At 36.9% G+C, this 19,589-nt stretch overlaps 1 protein-coding gene and 1 long non-coding RNA gene across 9 annotated transcripts in view; one reads left to right on the forward strand and one right to left on the reverse strand.

Moving 5' to 3' along the window:
- The window catches only part of LOC310882731, a 673,777-nt gene that overhangs the window by 4,827 nt on the left and 649,361 nt on the right, over positions 1–19,589 (forward strand). The gene's annotated exons all lie outside the window — the stretch shown is intronic.
- Positions 1,406–19,589, reverse strand: part of ITCH (itchy E3 ubiquitin protein ligase) — a 66,103-nt gene continuing 47,919 nt past the window's right edge. For 7 of the 8 annotated variants that reach the window (XM_083801857.1, XM_083801861.1, XM_083801858.1 and 4 more), the window contains 11 exons: positions 17,737–17,809; positions 16,706–16,777; positions 14,764–14,852; positions 13,971–14,130; positions 13,103–13,236; positions 9,065–9,205; positions 7,128–7,248; positions 6,324–6,428; positions 6,012–6,108; positions 5,436–5,508; positions 1,406–4,788 (listed from right to left, as the gene is read on the reverse strand). In XM_083801857.1, coding sequence (XP_083657983.1) covers positions 4,689–4,788; positions 5,436–5,508; positions 6,012–6,108; positions 6,324–6,428; positions 7,128–7,248; positions 9,065–9,205; positions 13,103–13,236; positions 13,971–14,130; positions 14,764–14,852; positions 16,706–16,777; positions 17,737–17,809 — 1,165 coding nt within the window. In that variant the 3' untranslated portion in view covers positions 1,406–4,688. Of the gene's footprint in view, positions 4,789–5,435; positions 5,509–6,011; positions 6,109–6,323; positions 6,429–7,127; positions 7,249–7,690; positions 7,819–9,064; positions 9,206–13,102; positions 13,237–13,970; positions 14,131–14,763; positions 14,853–16,705; positions 16,778–17,736; positions 17,810–19,589 lie in introns of those variants that run through there. The other variant, XR_014573115.1, reaches the window with a different exon arrangement.

Consider the following 19,589-nt stretch of genomic DNA (forward strand, 5'->3'; position numbering starts at 1 on the left):
GCCAGAAACTTTTGCCTTTGAATGGGAAAATCCTATTAGAGGACGGAAAACTCAGCTAAAAAACTGACAGAAACTGGTCCTGTAGATGGACAAGAGCCAAGGAACAACTGAGTCTGCGCAAAGACAAGAGGTCAACTAGCAGTGATGAGGAAGAGTCACCAACCTTTATCCCCACGACCCCTGGCGACCACCACCGGGAGACACTGCGCAAGTGCAGATGGGAGGAGCTTATGGAAGTGACTTCTTGAACTAATTTTAACATGAAGCACGGACGGGTTATGCATATGTATAGGTGCATTGTGAAACTTCAGGAATATGTAACTCTTTACTGCATATAACAATGGCAAGTTGCCGCATCTTGTGCCTATGATTTTGGTGGGACTACCCCCCATGCTGCCCAGCACTGAATAAACATACCTACTTTACAATCTTACTGACTGTGGAGTCAGTTTTCCCAAGTCACAAGCAGAGCGAAAACCCAGTGGAAAAGGCCGCAGCAAGGCAGGTTACCTCCAGTGGGGGAGGATCAGTTGAGGAACATTTGAACTAATTGGACATAAACAAGTTCATGGGACCTGAGGGGATGTACCTAAAAGCACAAGTTGCTGCAAGGCAAATCTCCATTACCTGCCATGCAGATAATCTGCACGGTGATCAGGAAAGGCTCCTGAGGACAGGAAGAATGCAACTGTCACTTCTGCCTTCAAGAGGAGGGATCCAGGGAATGAGAGGCTTGCCTGTCTCAGCACAGTCCCTGGAAGGTCAGGGAATACCTCCTCGTAGAAGTCATTTCCAAAAACATTAAGGAAAACGTGATGATTGGGAACAGTCAGCATGGATTTGCAAAGAGGAAATCACTCCTTACTGATGTGATAGCCTTCGACAATGAGGTGACCAGCTCGGTGGGGGAAGGAAACAGCAGTGAAGGTTGTTTCTCTCTACTTAAGTAAGGCTTTCAGCACTGTCTCCCGTAACAGCCTTGTGGGCAAGCTGATGAAATACCAACTAAATTAGAGAGAGGGCTGTGAGGTGGGCTGAGAAGTGAGCTGGGAAGTGCTGTGACCAGTGGCACAGCTGGAAGCCAGTCACTAGTGGGATGCCCCAAGGGCAATACCGGTGAGGGACTGTTTAATCCCTTCGCCAGTGAGCTGGGAATGGGGCAGAGCGTGCCCTCAGCAGCTCTGCAGATGTAAAACCGTGAGCAGGAGCTGATACACCAGGTGACTAGATGACTGTGCAGTCATTCTAAGGGACCTTAAGAGGCTGGAGAAACAAGGCAGAAGACAAATCTCTGAACACACAAAGCCAGCCTACACACCCACTCCTGCCCCCCAAGAGCAGACAGACAAGTTTATTTCCACACAGGTGCTTCGTGACACAGATGGAATAACAAGACTACCAGCTCTTTTAAGTAGTTTATAAAAGTATTTGACTTACTGAGATACTGTTACAGTTACCTGAGTATTTGAAATTACAATGCAAGGAAATTTCAACAATGAATTTCAGTACAGTATTTTACAATCCAGTGCTGCTGATCCCAGTTTATTTACTAGTTCACTAGAGCACATATACACAAATAATGATTCTAGAAGAAAATCAAAAGACACCACAAAAAAAGGAGGCTGGAGATGCCAATACAACAAAGAGCTGAGATTATAAATTCAGTGCAGCATGTAACAAAAACGCAAACCAAAAATTTAGGCAATTTTTCTTTGTTTTACTTTGAGTAATTTTTTTTTTAAACCACAAGCAAACGGATTAAAAAATAAACTTCCATACTAGGTCAGATGAAGACATGACACATTTACTGTGCACTTTAGTATACTAACATTTCTTGAGCTACCCAGAACAATGAGGCTTTGTTAATTTTTAGATCAGCCAGTCAGCACTTAATTACTTTTCTCATGTCATTATCATAAGGCAAAATTGTAAACAAATGTTATTTTAATACTTGAAAATTGGGATCAATTGGCAGTTGCATATGAATATACATTTGTTATATACTATGAATTTATGCAGCTCAGGCTGCTAAAGCAGTCGGAGTAGTGAGAGACAAATTCATTAATCTCTGCTGAAAGTCCAATTTATAATCATCTATTATCTGGGATACCAGACACTGTGGGCTTATCCACATGTTTCCACCAAATCCCCATAAAGAACGGAGAAGTGCACTAGCAGTTCATATTAACAGCTTTTTATTTCTACACAACATGCTGTGAAAAAAATTAACAGACTTGTTAGCATTTACAATGCTTACAAAGAAAAATGTCTAAGTAGTCTCTACTTCCGACTTCAGAAATACTGCCAATTAAACACAGTAGTAGCCTTACTTTAAATTTTGGCTAAATCCAATGTTTCACAGATATTTTTTTCCCTCCAGCTGATTCTTTCTTTGCAGTATTTTAAAAATAATTTCTGGTGCTTGGGATATCCAGCCCCCTTTCCCCCCTCCCTAATACAGCAGAAAAGACATATAAACATGCCATTTAAATTAAAGAAAGAAAAATGGAGTAAGTGGAATCCCGGATTGCAAAAATATATACAAGCATTTACCTTTTTCCTGAACTAAATATTTCAACCATAAAAATATTAAACAGCCATACCCTATAGAACTAGGGCTAAGGCTATTTCAATTATAACTATTCTTTATTTTAAAAATATAGGGCTGAAAGCCTTTTGGGTGATATTTATACATTAACAACATTTCTAGGTTTCCTACATGAATCATGAAGCGTTATGCAGAACACAACTATTTTTCATAGTTTAATCTTGTATTATCTTGCTTAATTTAATCTCTCTTGTAAATATGTTAGATATCTAGATTTCATTGTAAGAATTAACATAAACAGAATATTTATAAGGCTTTTTTCTCCTTATGAGCTGTATGCTGTAAAATATCCATCAAATGTTTTGAAGTTGGCAGATTTTCCTGCTAGTAAAACCACAAAACCAGGTTAGTTCTCACCATCAGTGAAAATGTAAAAGAGGGTGATTCCTGTACCATCAGAAACTCTTTTCTGTTGCTTTTGTTAGAATATGCATAACAAAATTCACTCTAAGGTCTAATTCTGCTTTCCAAGCAGGCTGTATCACTTTGACCTGAAAAATCTCGAGTCAGTAGTATCTTAGATTTTCTTACGCCTGAATCATTTTTTCCATCTTGTAGTTTATACAGAAGGGATAGCAGGAAGGAAATACTCTTTTTGAGACTGGAAGTTCAGTTTTATTGTTCCCCATTGTCCTGTTTCAGCTCCAGTATATAGAAGCCTCTTAAAAACAGCTGCTGTCCCAACGCTTTGAGCTACGGTTATGCTTTAACTTGTGCTACATGGTATTTCGAGTGTCATGTTTCTTACTATGGCTAACAGCTTGTCTCACCGAAGTTTGCTTTCCTCAGTTCAGATAAGGAAAGAGCCAACCATACCCAAAAAGTGCATTCAGTCTAAAGGAGCAGTAAAATGTTTTTGTAAACCAGAAGAGAACTGAACATTGACAGATTCTAAAAGGAAGAAAAAGATGTTATTAATCCAGTAAGAACTTGCTACAAAAGTTACCAGCTATGTAAGCATCTTAGGGTGACCTAGCTTAAAAACGTCCCCCAAAAACTTCAATTCTAATTGAACTGTTTTCTGATGCTCCAACTTTTCAAAAATCTGTAATCCACATATGAACTTTCTAGTCCTCTTAGTCTTAGCCAATATTGCTTATCAGTTCATCACCAAAAATGATAGGTATTATCATTTTTTAAATCCAGTTACTTTGTACCTCTTCCTGAGAACCCAACGAAGTCTTCAGAGAAAACTGTTTGCAACATGTAAGAATAACACTGAATATAATGTCCATTAACACTTCTGACAAGAAATATCAGTCTGCAAACAGGAATCTAAATGGAATCAGTGCAATCCCAGGTGGTCTTGTCTTTTGCAAAACAAGTGAAGTACCACAGTGTTAATACAGTTTTAAAAGTTAGATGTGTTACACAGAAAAAAGTAAGAATTCTTCTGAGGGCACACAAAAACATTCCAGCAACTTTGGGCAGGCATCTATTTTGCTGAAATTAGCAGGATTGTGAACAAAAAAAAAAAAAGCAAAGCTATGCCTCAGATCTGTGCCACAGTTTCACATTCCCTTAACAGCAGTCTGAGTCCAACTGGCATGTGAGCAGACTCCAGGCAGGGAAAAAAAACAGTCCAGCCACACTTGAGTTACAAAAAAGAGCTTAAGCAATGAATTTGCTCACAGTAGGCAGAGGATGGTTAAGAGTTGGCTCTAGTAACACTGCTGTAAAGAGGTTATGATGCTGCTGCAGCATTGCAGCTACCAATGAACTTCCCAGTGCATCAGTAGCAAAATATGCTACTAAAAAGGAAAGACAAAACTATTTTAAAAAAATCTGTCAGTCATTAAGGAGACATTCTAAGGAACGAATGAGCGCCCAAAGCTGTATTAAATCTCTACTTCAGTCATAATTAATTTGTAGCCATATCTGATTGCTCTTTTGATCTCTGAAAGTGCTCAGCAGAAATCCGGAGTTAACATGGATAAAACCTCAGGATAACACCCATTTACTTACACACTAGTATTGTTAAATAAATCCAAGTCAAGTCTACTTTACAATGAAGTGTGCAACAAGCAGAAGAAGTGAAGAACATACATCAAGTTCACGTTCTTCAAGGTGCAAATCTTAGCTATTCCTGCCCAAATCCTTCTGTTTCTTCAATTGCAAACAACAGCTTTTCCTTCAACTGCTCATAATTCTTATAGGGTGGAAGGTCTAAGCGATTGAAACTGAAAATAAAGAAAAACCTTAAGTACTAGAGAATAATATAAACATTACCAAAAAAATCCATTATGGATATGTTAACTTTCCTGCGTAGATGGATACCTGGATTTACACCCAGTGATAAGCTGACTCCTGACACAAATTTATCTATTTATTAGAGCAAAAGTTAACGTACAAGCACCTGTGTTGAAGAGCAATATTTTTCCAGAAATGTACCGTACTTGGTAAGAAGTCTCAATAAGTTTCATATCTGAAATGTGAAGTTTGTATATTTTTACCAAGCACTAATGGAACTGAGTAGAAGCTATGTTTTCTTTAGGGAAGAGGAAGCCTAAATGTGGCTATTTATTTCATTATCAAGATTGAGTGTGGTGATAATAAAAGATCAGTCCCAACTTCTTTAGAAAGTACTGTTTATTACTTTAGGTTTTCAGTAGTATGCAAATCCATGGAATTTACAATGGAATCTAGTCCATGACACAAATCTGTTTTTCAGAAGCTTAACTATTATCCAACAACAAAGCTTATTGGCATAACTTGGTGTTTGCGGTCTCACAGTCCATTTAAGTATATTACCTATTTACTAAAATCTCAAAATAGATTGCCATCAGCAGACACAGAGCCATAGTAGCATTTTGTTTTATGTACTTACCAGGTATGACTTCTAGGTAACCAGTTTTCCTTTCCAACTTTTTCGATACAAAATTTTTGGGGTCCATTGCTCCCTGTAACAAATGCAAATAAAACAGCCATGGGTCTAGCTCCCTTTGTATCATCAGTAGGTAACAGATGACAACTGAGCATGAAAGACTTGAAGAAAAGATACCATTATTTAAACCGAACAAAGACATCTGTCTTTCACTATACAACTCTGTCCAGATCAAAGCATGCATGTGGTGAAATGAATAAATTTGAAGTGATGCTGAAAGAGACTCAATCAGAATCACAGAATGGATGAGGTTGGAAGCAACCTGGTTGGAAGTCACCTGGTCCAACTCCCCTGCTCAAGCAGGGACTCCTAGGAGCAGATTGCCCAGGACCATGTCCAGATCATGTATCATGTCAATCATACAATAGATATTAACTTTCCCTCCATCCGTTTTTCTCTCATAGCTCTAGTATATTCAGGACTTAAAAAACAGTATTCAGTATAAAATTCATAAAAAATATCCTTAAACATGTAGCTTGATCCTTTTCAAAATTGCCTTAGGTGTGTTATTATGCATACCCATGAGGTCAGCAAATCCTCCCACCGGTAATCTGCATGTTCCAGTAACAAACTGCAGGAGTCTCATTCTCTTCTCATTATCTATTTCTTTCACAAACTGAAAAATAATTGAAATAAACATTGATGTATTATTTAATATTCATATTTTCACATCATCCATAGTTTAGCAAATTGCACAAATGTTACAAATACGTAGATTAGCAGTAAATTCATATTTACACACAACAGATCTGTTCAGTAATTCTGATTATTGCTCACTAAGCTGTTGCTGTGCTCTGCTGTGCTTTGTTCTTCTGAAAAAAGTCTACAAACCTGCCAGAACCATAGTATCTGTCTGCTGGTCCTGGTATAATGCCGGTAGATAGTATGCCTCTGCCAGTCATTCAGATCAATTTCTTGCATTCCACATAGAAGCACCTTCAGGGGAGAAAAAGGGAAATAAACATTAAACTACAAGCTATCACTTGCTTCTACAGCAAGAGATCAACTCCATTGTACTTAAAAGCATCTGCAATGACAGTATACTCAATTTTAAACCATTTTTAAACTTCCACAGCACATAATAATGACTGCTCACAAAAAACATTTGGAGAGGCCACAAGATAGAAATCAATACATTCATGAAAAATGGAATAGCTGTTTGCATTTAGACATTCAAACCAGGAACACATACTTGATCATTGCCCAACAATATGATTCTGTGCTAGAAATAGGATATTTTCCTTCAAAAAGTATAATAAAGTATAATTTTGATAGATCAAAAGCATCGAAAACCTGATGCACTCTATCATCCATTACGTATCTGGTTCTATTACCCTTTCTGTCAAGGTACTCATTCTTTAAACACAGGCAAATCAAATTGCTGAGGATTACAAAAGCACTTAGTCAAAAAAAAATTCTACAGGCAGAATCTTAGCCTTTAAAAATGTGTAAGAAAGCTGCAAAGATGAAAGTGAAGGAAAATACACTAACCAAATATTACTCCATAAAGTTTCCTTCAAACACCCTATAAAACAGAACTGTCAGCCTTAGTGAACCTTGCTCTTCAGACAATGACTGACATTCTGGTATTATGTGTAAAACACTAGATCCAGCAATAGCCAAACAATCCTTTACCTCCAGTTCCTTTGCATCAAAATACTGCAAATACTGTTGTGGCAAAATTTCATTGAAGCCTTCAAAGAAAGCCTGTGTTTGTTCTTCAACACCCCGGGAAAGTCGCCATTCTGCTACTAGCCTGTAAAATAGGATACAGAAAGATAACTTGATCTGGCCTATGCTAACCCAAGTTCACATCTTTGTTAGCCTACTGAAATGAACTGTAAGCTATGTTAAAAAAAAATATGGAAAGTCTGGAAAGTTCTGGGGATAGAGCATTCTATAATTTTATTTGCAACCTTCACTCTGTGCAAACAGTTTTGTTTTTTTTTTTTTTAATTAAAACCCTACAATTCCAACCACTCTGCTATGGAAAGTGCTTTAGGCTCGAAGAGGAGGCAGTATCTATTCACTGATTATATTAATGGGAGCACAGCAGTCCCTAGGTATTTGGAGAAAGAAAAAAAAATGCAGAGCTGTATTCATCTAATATTCTCCCCAGAAATCTCAGTCATTATCCATGAAAAGGTAAAAACTAGGTCACGTTGTACTGGTGAAGATAAGTAGGACTGCTAGCTTACCAAGAAACGACTATGTCCATTTGGAAAGTTCCATATTTGTTTCTGTTAATCATGAAACTTTGCTCTGTGGCAGAAACTCCACTCTCCATTAATAAAAGGGTGAAAAGCAGGCAGGAGACCCGAAGAACCTGAACCCAGGGAGAAGCAGATATTATGCTGAATTCAAGCCTAACCTGTCAGGAGAACTGGAACCTAAAGGAGAGATGAAAACTTTGGGGGGACTTAAAGCAGGACCCAGAGTAAGACAGAAGAATATGACTTAAGCTGGAATCTGAGATCTCCCTGGGTTCCTGGAAACTAGAAGAGAATGGTTTTCTGCAGATACTCCCTATTTTCTACCCCAATATTAATATTTTGGGAAACTGCAAAATGCCAGTATGTTTCTTCTGCAAATATTATCATTTCTGTGAAATGCTTTCAGATTACTCATGTGATGAAAACAAATTCTACTGCCTTATTCCTTCCCCCCCCCCCAAAAAAAAAGCGTTCACAGAACATATTATAAGAAATAGGAAAATTCTACTATGATTCAATTTATTTTGTACCTGCGATGTGAGGTGGTTCGTTGTATTGTATTTGTGTTTTTTTTTTTGAAGCCTCAAAGCAGAGCTTATATACTGCTACACAATGAGGATATTTTGAGACATGAAAGGGGTATTCTGAGACAAATCAGCTCATTGTTCCTTTTTTTTTTTTTTTTTTAACTCTTTTAGGCTCCTTCCCTCTCAATCTATTGCTTTAAAACATTCTGGTACTGCAGTCATAATCCTTCACCGATGCGATGACACGTACTGTCATAATTCATAACAATCTGGTTAGGAATGCCAAGACCTAATTATACTATAAAGCCAGTTCAGATGAAACTAGTAGCAATCCTATGTATCTTTTAAAGACTAAGGTTCATCACAAAAGCATCCAAAAATGTTCTTCTGTTTAAAACAAGCAAACAAATGACTGGGCAGAATTATCAGCAGCCTGTGAAGCCACACAATTCAAATAATAAATGCATGCAGTAATCTGGTAAAATACCCAAGGTTCACATTTGCTGTCATGATGTTCTGCTAAATTTAATCATCTCTAGAAGGAAAAAAAGTAAAGCTTCTACTAAGTGCAACCTTTTTGGAAAAGTGGATTTTTAAAAATTATTTCTATCAGGAATTTTCTTTCAAATATGAAATCCAAACAATTGCCACTTGTTGCCAACATCAGCAATTATTCATAGATAGAATTTCAACAGTGCTTCAGATTACATAGTTTGATGGTATTGCTAGAACTAAAGAAAGAAAATGACATAAGACTATAGTTTGATGGTATTGCTAGAACTAAAGAAAGAAAATGACATAAGACTATTTTAAAATCTTAATTTATTCTTACCTAATATATTCTTCTTTATTTTCTTCTGTCACTAGAATGTTGCTACCATTTGGCTTCAAATCATGGCTTTTGATTTCACCTAAGATTTCTTTATCAACTGAGAAAAACATTTCCAAGCCACATTCTTCAATATCATTCTCTCTGTATGAAAGAAAATGTAATTTTAAATAACTGGGTAAGAACTATGTACTCAGGAGAGGGGATGGGTACGGAGAACCTTAAGCATTTTTTTTTCCTTAATTGTTTGGAGCTCAAGAATCAAGCTAAGGAAATGTTACTTACACAATAATTGTGATTTTGCAAGATTTATTGACTTCATTTCACTGATGTGTATACATGAGTTGTACTCTTGACCAGAAACTCTTAGTAGTACCCTTAAATTTACTTTTCACTATGCTTACAAATGACCTGTTGACTCTAGGATCTGTGGAATGTCTATGGAATACAGAAACTTTTCAAGTAATGACATTTTTGTATGTTTCATTACACAACTGCTTCTTCTAACAGGCAATGTAAGGACTTTAAGATGCAGTTGTCACTTTGTCAGATAATAGTGGATAAGAAAGACTTCGAATGCTTAATGAATTATCTTCAACTCCAATATATTTATGGGACTATCTTGTAAACATATATCAAACATCCCCAGCTTTTAAGTTACCAAAGTAACACATATTACTATTAAAGAGGAATTGTACTATTAGAAATTTCAACATAAGGAAGAATCTGTACCCAATAAACATTACTCAAACTCTTTTCTCTTTATAGGGGGGTTAACAGCCAAAATAACAGGCACAACATTGTAATTTATACGATATGTGCTTCTATAAAGTGCTGAGTCATCTACATATGCAGAGATCCTCATGAACATTTTCCTCCAAATAAAGTGCAAAACCAAGACATTCCTCCTGAACCATAACAGAAATGTAAGCCTTGAAAAACTGTGGTTTATCTAGCAATGGTACTTCTGAATTTGAACTCTCCAAAATACATGCTATTGAATGAAATCTCAGATGAGAGAGGGCTTCAGACTGATGGATGGTGAAATAAAATAACCTCTTCCTTTTAAAATGAAAGATATCTGTTCTAGCTGACCTAGCTTGGGTAGAGGGGCTTGACTAAATGATCTCTTGATATCCCTTCCAAACAAAATGATTCTGTGAAATTTCTGAAACAGTGGGAATGAGAAAAACAGTCACCTGATCAGAGAAGCACCATGCAATTCAATATTACTGCAAAGTTTCCTGGAAAGTTATAAACATTGCTTTTTTGGCGATGAATAAAATGATATCCTCTCTGAGAGACATTATTTTTTTTCTGCAAGTTTAGCCATTTCCTTCAAAGATAACTTCATCACCATAGCAGATAAGCAGGGTCAACTACGCAAAATCTGAAGTTTTGATCTCTGTACTTAAGAGTTCAGTGTGAGTAGCTTAGAGGTCTGAAAGTTCTCCAGAAACCTTAAGTGCCTTTTCAAATGGGCAAAGCCTTTCATGGATTCCAACCTACAAAACTCCTGTATCACTAGATATTGCTATTGATATATAGGTCGCATTTGCTCTGAAGACAGCTTTCAGAAAAATTCTTGTTACATACAGCCTTAAGCTTCCTCCTTGCTTTCTTCTGAGGCAATCAGCTAACAAAACAAAGAAGCAAACCAAACGAACTCAATAAACCCCTCAAATTACTAAGTTCAATTTAATAAAAGCATAGGTAGCCAACACAAAGAAGTCATCTGAAACCCTCACTTACAGAGTGAGATGTAATGGTTGTTCTCGTCACTAAGTTTGGAGTTTTCTAGTTCTTTACTTCAGATGTAAGCTTCTCCTGTCTTTGACAAAATTCCCTTGTTCGGGACTGCTGGTACCCAAACTTATCCTACTTGGAAAGCTCACAAGAGCAATCAACTGAACGGTATCTGGCACACTTTGAAGTAAAGATGAAGGGGGAATGCAGTGTCTAGTGCATTAGTCTGAATGCACTAGTCTGAATGCACTAGTCTGCAGTGTCTGCAAGTGCCCTTATACTGCCATAGAGAAGAAGCCTAATATTAATATTCAGAAGCTTCTGTGCTCTCTTATGGACCACTGTAAGTATAACACATGCACCTAAAGAACCATGTGAAGAACAAATATAACGCGCTTCTGCAGTACTGAAAGACCTTTCAAATATCAGCTATAAAAAAAACACATTCCTTTGTGATATACAAAGGATACTGCTGAATAAGTGCCCAGCTTACGTGCTGTCAAATGCAAAGATGTGTCTGTGTCTGCAGATAATGGCTTAAAAACAATACCCTTTTACTCTAGACTTTCCACAGAAAGTTAACGGGCTGATAATATTCAAAAGGTAAATGTTGTTACATATGAGTAAATTGAAATGAGTTGCACAAGATCATTCACCAGTAATAGCTTCGCCCATGATTAAAGACCAATTAATGCAAATTTCTTTCCTGTAACTTGCTCTTTTCATTATCATATTTACTTGTTTTTTAAAACTCAGTAAGTCACAGGATGACAAAAAACACTCTTCTTTTAAAGACAAAAATAAACATGCACCTTCTGACTACAAAACAGATTACAAGATTCGTGTAATATAACTACAGGAATCTGGCCCTACAACTTTGAGACCTTTTCTTGCCTTTCAAGTCTCAGATTCACAGTATCTTTACTCAGATATCCACTACTGACATTTCCTACTAGAATGTTTACTACACCTTTAGTAGCAAATCATTCAGTACAGAACATACTACTCATCGAACACTGTATCAAAACGCCTATCTCAAATTGTAAATATCTCAAACCTCTTATCACCTCCTCATTATCCAAGATAACCCTTCCAAGATTCGCAACTACAGGAAATGACATTCTTGTCTTTTATATTTATTTCTGCTTTTTAAAAACAAACTATCCCCATCTTTATGAAGTCCTCAAGGCTTTTTTAAACTACTTTGTGTATGATTCTTGACTAAAGTGTGTTGTATCTTTCTAGACACATAACGCAGACTAGATTTTCTGCTAAACTTCCTTATAGCAGAAACAAAAAAAAGTTTAAATTGACTATCCATCTCTTCTAAGCACCCCCACACACACCCTTTTTTTTTTTTTTTTTTTTTTTTTTTTTTACTCTCGGGAAAAGAAAGTCACCAGTTACTGAAACAAATGGTGCACAATAACCATGGATTACAATGTCTTGGAATCTTGCTATTATAAAAGAAGTACCAAATTACTTCGAATGGCAATTTTTTTTTTTTAATTATATCTAAAAATAGTTTTAATGCATTTCCAAAATAATGGAATTTCTGGTCTATAAACTCTAGAACCTTTTTACTTGCTGCTCTCCAGAGAGGAACCTGCAAAGGAGTGAAGGAAGACTCAACAGGATTATGATTGTAGAGCGTACAGATGATTGACAATGCATACATGGAAGGCCCTATGTAGAAATGGTCTTAAATCATCCAGGTTGGAGCAAAAAAAAAAAAAACCAACAGCAGCTATGAAAATGTATGAGAATTAACTTTAAATCTTTGACATGAATCCTTTACACAAATTTCAGGTATGACTGACAGAATAATTATGTGACAGCATATAAGTTCCATTTGCTAACTCCAAATTATTGTAGCGCTAAACTATGTTTTCTAATTAAACCAGATATTTTAAAGCATTATTGAAAGGATTTCTTGCTAATTTTTTTTAATCGGTTATCTAAAAAGTTTCAGTGGAACTTACTCAAGCTATTTTATTTCTAATGCTGTGCAAGACCACCACATTTGTATAACGTCTAGCTAGATTTATTCAAAAAATAGTAAAAATGGAATGCACGATACTGCACAGAATATTCAGTGAACTAAAAATGCAATGGATTTTTGCATTATCAAATTATTTGTGTATCTAATATTCCATTAAAAATTCCAATACTACTTTGTAATTGACATACTCTACTGGTCAATTTGTTTGTAGTAGTAGTTTTACACTTACTGGCGAAAGTGAAAAACAAAAACATTTTATTGCTATTTCAAGAACAAAATCAAGACGAACTCACTTTACCCAGATGAGAGAGTTGTAAAACTCTGGGTCAACAGATTCTAAATCCTTGAGTCCTACTGGCTTGTTTAGGATACGCTTATAGAACGGCAGAGAGAAACCAGTGTCAATGAATTTCCCATGGAATAAAGCCTGAAGAACATGAAAATAGACAAAAAATAATGCAAAGGATGATTGATTACTCAATATGACAACATTCTGTACAGCGTACCAATGGAGTTTGATGGCCAAAGAATTAAAGTAAGCTAGAATATCATTACAGTAAATATGCTTTATTTATTTATACATAATAAAAACTATGTATGCTGATGAAAATTTCATCTCAAAGATGAATTGTTTACTAATCCATTTGACGGTACGAAGGGCTACGCAGATGGTGAAGGGTCTGGAGGGGAATATATATGAGGAGCAGCTGAAGTCAGCAGTTTGTTCAGCCTGGAGAAGAGAAGACTGATGGGAAGCCTCATCACAGTCTACAGCTTCCTCACAAGGGGAGCAGAGGGGCAGGCACTAATCTCTGCTCTCTGGTAACCAGTGATAGGAACCAATGGAACCGAATGAAGCTGCAACAGGGGAGGTTCAGGCCAGATATCAGGAAAAGGTTCTTCACCAAGAGGGTGGTTGGGCAGTGGAACAGGCTCCCCAGGGACGTAGTCATGGCACTGAGCCTGCCAGAGTTCAAGAACCATTTAGACAACGCTCTCTGACACATGGTCTGATATATGGGTGGTCCTCTGGGGACCCAGGAGTTGGATTTGATGATCCTTGTGGGTCCCTTCCAACTACGGATATTCTATTATTCTATAGTACTATATTTATTTACATGAAAAATTACAGGAGGTAACTTTTTTCTATTTCTAACTTACCATGGCAATGAATCTTCCAATAAAACGGAAGTATTTCAGATGATCTGGGTTAATATAGGAGGCTGGGTTTATTTGTAAGCAGTAGTTATCCTTCCCTGCATATTCAAACAGGCAATACATTGGGTTCAAAACTTCATGTGACAATAGAAAGAACCATTCCCTGAAATTACACAAACAACAACAACAAAAAACACATTTCAAAACATTAAAAATTACTTCAGCTAACTGATATGCTGAAAATTGACTTAGGAACTTGCTGGCACATAGCTAGTCAACCTGATTTTTTTTTTAGAAATTATGGCTACACCAAACTGAAACTAACGTAAATTAGGATTTAGTAGGCAAGGTTAAAATGTTATACAGATGTCAGTGATTTGGAAAAAGACCCCTTATCTTATGGAGGTAATTAAAAGACTGCCACTGATTTAAACATTAGGCTTTTAGGGAACGCTAATATACGCCCTACCTAGTTACATTCATGTATGGACTTCTGACATGAAATTACATTTTTGTTCATTTTCAGTAAACCTCTACTTTGGTGGTAATGGTCATGCTGAAGTCAATAAACTGCGCATGTGTTCTCACTAATCACTGAGACAGATTAAAGTAATTCCTAAAGTGAACTGAAAATGCTTTCATACAGTTCTAAAACATGCACTGATGTTCTAAGGAAAGATGAGGAATAAGCTTCACTACTATTCTGAAATCATTACAGTTCAATTATCTACCTTAGGGAATTTTTCACAACAAAAAACAGGAAAAAGAAATCATTTGCCATTTTACTATAGTTTACCTTGCAACACCTCCATAATCTAAGCCTTCTTCACCAGGGAAAATAACCCATAAACGTCTCCGTAGATCCTGAGCACTGAAGCTCATTATCTAAGTGAAAGAGAAACAGCCAATTTATTTCAAGAAAATCATAAGCACTGGTTGGATATATGACTATTTCCTATATCAAGCAATATAGCATTTAATAAATCAGAGCATAAAATGTGCTATAAGTACATGAAGTACCCGCTTATGTAACTTTCATGGAATTTGAGGGGTTAGTGGCAACCTATTTCCACAGATTAACAAGTAAAAGATGCAAAAGAAAAATTAATTTTAAAATGGAAGACCTATAATTATGCCAGCAGCCTATGTAAAAATTTATGACAAAAATCAAGCCAATAAATAACAGGGGCTCAAAGTAAGTAAATTCAGGATTTGTAAAATACTATAGTGAATGATATCTGAAAGGTACCCAAGTTACACGCAATGAAGAGACATGACTAAGATCTCAAAGAATTATATTAAAAAACCACACAAAAATTATATATAAAATATTTATTTTCATTTTACAGTTTCATCTCCTAAAGAGGATAATAAAAATCTAGCATTTTTAGAAGCTAAGGAATTTTAGTAATGCTGTTTTGTTCAAATGTCAGACATTTACTTAAAGAAATTTCACAGAACATATATGTGTGAGATCATTTTTTGTCTGTAATAACAGGCACAGAATTTGGATCAAAAATTTTAAAATCTGTGCTAGATGTCTGAAGTTGTCATCACAATAGATTTTGTACCTCCAACATAGATATCTACAAATGACAAAAGAATCAGTATTAAAAAAAGAAGTCAGGTGTGTGTGATTGAGTTATAGTCTAAATTATTGACAAAGTGCCATGTTTTCCTAAATATACCTCGGTTTGTTGACATTTACATGCTTACATAATCTCTCTCGGCTCTTTCTACTATAATATTGTTACCTTTACAATTACTGTAAAAGGACACAGTACAATTTTAGAAATAAGGGTGGAACCAGTTTTCAGTTCCAGGACTTATTTCATCTACTTCTAACCCACTCTATTTGAAGACAAGAGTGTTCCAAAAGAAAAGACTAGCCAGCTGCACTAGCATTTGCTGTTTCTGCTAAGACAGTTTACAGTAACTTGAATAAGTAAGCATTAAACCTTATTTAAGAATATATATTCTTGTCTCAAAACATATTATTCAACATGTTCTAACTTCTTGACTTGACAAATTGATAACTCCTATGAGAAATGAAAAGATCAGCTAGGGACAGAGGAAGGTAGAAATTCCTATCTTCTTGCATAAGGTTTGCATCTTAATTTCTTTAAAACCAGAAAAATACAGAAGTGGCCAATAGGAATTTCATATTGTTCCCTGTAGCTCTCATCTTCTATTTAACTGGCAAGGGGAGTAATTTATTGCCACAGCGAACATTAAAAAAAAAGGTAGAATTCGAAAACACTTAAAAATAGTGTATAGAAACAAATTTAAGCACGATTTAGGTCTCTTAGCATTCTTAAGAATTTTGCTGCTAATAACCTAAGTATAATTATTAGTTTTTGTTTTCTTTTAACCACTTAATTACTTATTTAAAGACCTGTAATATCTACAGTAGAAGTAAGCTCAACTTAATATATTTTGGTACATAACCATGCTTATATAACAAAAATGGTAGGGGAGGACATGTCAACAAACATAGCAAAACATGCTAACTTCCTGAGTTGCTCTGCCACTGCTGTCCCCACAATTAATCAGCCAGTAGAGCCAGAACTTGACATTTTACTATGATCTTTTTATAAGCATGACTGTATCCTAAGTATTCGTTTTTGTTAAGTCTCTAGTAAAATTACATTATTAAGATGTCACAGGATCAAGAAAGACAAGTGACAAATTTCTTTGATTCAACTTTTCATGTCTACTAACATGTTTTAATACAATACCTGTTGAAATGAGTCTTCAAATAATGTTTTTCTGCTCACTGTAATCTTTATGTGTTGTGGCATTGCCAGTTGCTGAAATGAAATTTTTCAGAGGTGAGATCTACAACCACTTAATATTTCTCATATTGTTTTAACTGTTGTTTGTTGAATGTGTTGTTTTCAGAGGTAGAGGTAAATTTCACTAATCCACATAAAACAGTCAGTAATCAAGATGCTTGAATTTTAATTTACTCCAAGAAAAAAATCGATTCCAATACTGAGATCTGCAGCAAAGGTATACAGGCCTCCATATCCTGCTTTGAACAGGTTCAAATACTGTATTTTTACAAGACATTGGAAAAAAAATAAGATAAATAACATATTCTAAATCAGCAAGGCCTTCTACTCCAACATTCAATAATAATAATAAAAGAGAATTCAGGTTATTCTGTAAACGTGAAAAATTAGGCTATCCTCTGCTATTTTTCAAAGTATAATTCATTAACACTTGAAAACTGGAACATTTGAACCTAATACATTTTCCTAGATACCAAGTTACATAATCTTTTGATATTCATAGAGTTTAAAGGACCAAGAACGACATTGCAGTATGCTATTATGTTAGGACATGCTAAAGTACAACACAATATAGTCTTCAATGTTTAGACATGTATGGTCTGTGTCAAATGCCCTGCAGTTTCTTCCAGAAGTATTTATTTGTATAGAAACTAGACCTTATATATTAATTATATTTAAAACTACTATGTTTTCATATATTCACTTATTAAGAGCAGAAAAAGAACAACATTCTGAAACCTAGTACTTTCTAAAATAAACTGTAAATAAATTCAGGTTTTCTTTTACTCTAAAAAGTTTTAAAGTTACCCTACAACTTATATCAGCTTATACAAACCCAGTATTTGCTCACTCCTGGTTAAATTCACTTTAAGTGGGTTGATTAATTTTATTTGCAGGGCAATGAATAGTTAATTTACAGAAAGTAAACAGAAAATGAAAATTCAAACAAATGTTCTCAAGAAATAAATTTGTACCTGACACCAGAATCGGAAATAATGGACCTTTGCCTTGAAATCGCGTACATAAGCTATCTGGGGTCCATTGTCTCTGGAACCAAAGGGAGAAAAATTAATTTCCAAAGTGTTTTTGTAATTTAAAAAACAGTATGAAAATTTATTTGTTATATAGTTACGTGGTTTAGTAGGCTATCTGGCTGGAAGATTCTTATGCACTTCGTCTGGTTTTGGGGTATAGTTGTTTTTGTTTTTTTTAACTAAAAAAATCCGTTTTGTAAATTGTGGAGCGCATATGCAGTACTTTTCCCAACAGTATCTAATTCATTGTAATTTAATTAATTATCAGGAAGAGGAGATAGATGAAACCTTCTTCAGACTGCTCAAAGTAGCCTCTCAGTCACCAGCCCAGGTTCTCATGGGGGACTTCGACCACACTGATTATCTGCCGGGAAGACTACACAGATGGCACAAACAGTCCAGGAGGTTCCTGCAGTGCATTGATGGCACTTTTTGACACAGGTGGTAGAGAAGCCAACAAGGACAGGTGTGCTGCTGGACCTTGTACTAACGAATGAGGAAGGACTAGTTGGAGATGTGAAGGTAGGGGGCAGCCTTGGCTGCAGTGACCATGATTATGGTGGAGTTCAGGACCTTGCAAAGAGGAAGCAGGGCAAAAAGTAGGATTGCAACCCTGGACTTCAGGAGAGCAAACTTTGGCCTCTTCGGTCGGCCCACTGCTGAATGGGGCGGGTGTCCTTGTGACAAACGATATGGAGAAGGCAGAGTTGCTGAATGCCTTTTTTGCTTCAGTCTTTACTGTTAAGATCAGCCTTTGGGAATCTCAGACCCTGGAGACAAGACAGAAAGCCCAGAGAAAGGAGGACTTTCCCTTGGTCGAAAAGGATCGGGTCAGAGATCATCTAAGTGAACTTGACACCCACAAATCCATGGGCCCCAATAGAATGTACCCATGGATGCTGAAGGAGCTGGCTGATGTTATTGCTAGACCACTCTCAATCATCTTTGAAAGGTCATGGAGAACAGGAGAGGTGCCTGAGGGAACTGGAAGAAAGTCAGTATCATGCCAGTCTTCAAAAAGGGCAAGGAGGACCCAGGAAGCTACAGGCCAGTCAGCCTCACCTCCATCCCTGGACAGGTGATGGAACAGCTCATCCTGGAGGTCATCTCCAAGCATGTGGAGGATAAGAAGGTGATCAGGAGTAGTATGCATGGGTACACCAAGGGGAAATCATGTTTAACCAATCTCATATCCTTCTATGGTAAGATGACTAGCAGGGTAGATGAGGGGAGAGCGGTGGATGTGGTCTGCCTTGACTTCAGAATGGCTTTTGACACTGTCTCCCATAACCTCCCCATAGACAAGCTCAGGAAATGCGACCTAGCTGAGTGGACAGTGAGGTGGATTGGCAACTGGCTGGATGGCAGAGCTCAGAGGGTTGTGCCTCTAGTTGGAGGCCTGTAGCTAGCAGTGTCCCCCAGGGGTCAGTACTGGGTCCAGTGTTCAACATATTCGTCAACAACCCGGACAATGGAACAGAGTGCACCCTCAGCAGGTTTGTGGATGACACAAACCTGGGAGGAGTGGCTGATACCCCAGGGGGCTGTGCTGCCCTTCAGAGGGACCTCAACAGGCTGGAGGGTTGGGCCGAGAGGAACATCATGAAGTTCAACAAGGGCAAGAGCGGGGTCCTGCACCTAGGGAGGAATAACCCCAAGCGCCAGTACAGGCTGGGGGCTGACCTGATGGAGAGCAGCTCTGCAGAGAGGGACCTGGGAGTCCTGGTGGGCAGCAGGCTGACCATGAGCCAGCAATGTGCCCTTTTGGCCAAAAAGGCCAGTGTATCCTGGGA

Source organism: Anser anser (genome assembly GCF_964211835.1).
Source record: "Anser anser genome assembly, chromosome: 16".
Taxonomy (NCBI): Eukaryota; Metazoa; Chordata; class Aves; order Anseriformes; family Anatidae; genus Anser; species Anser anser.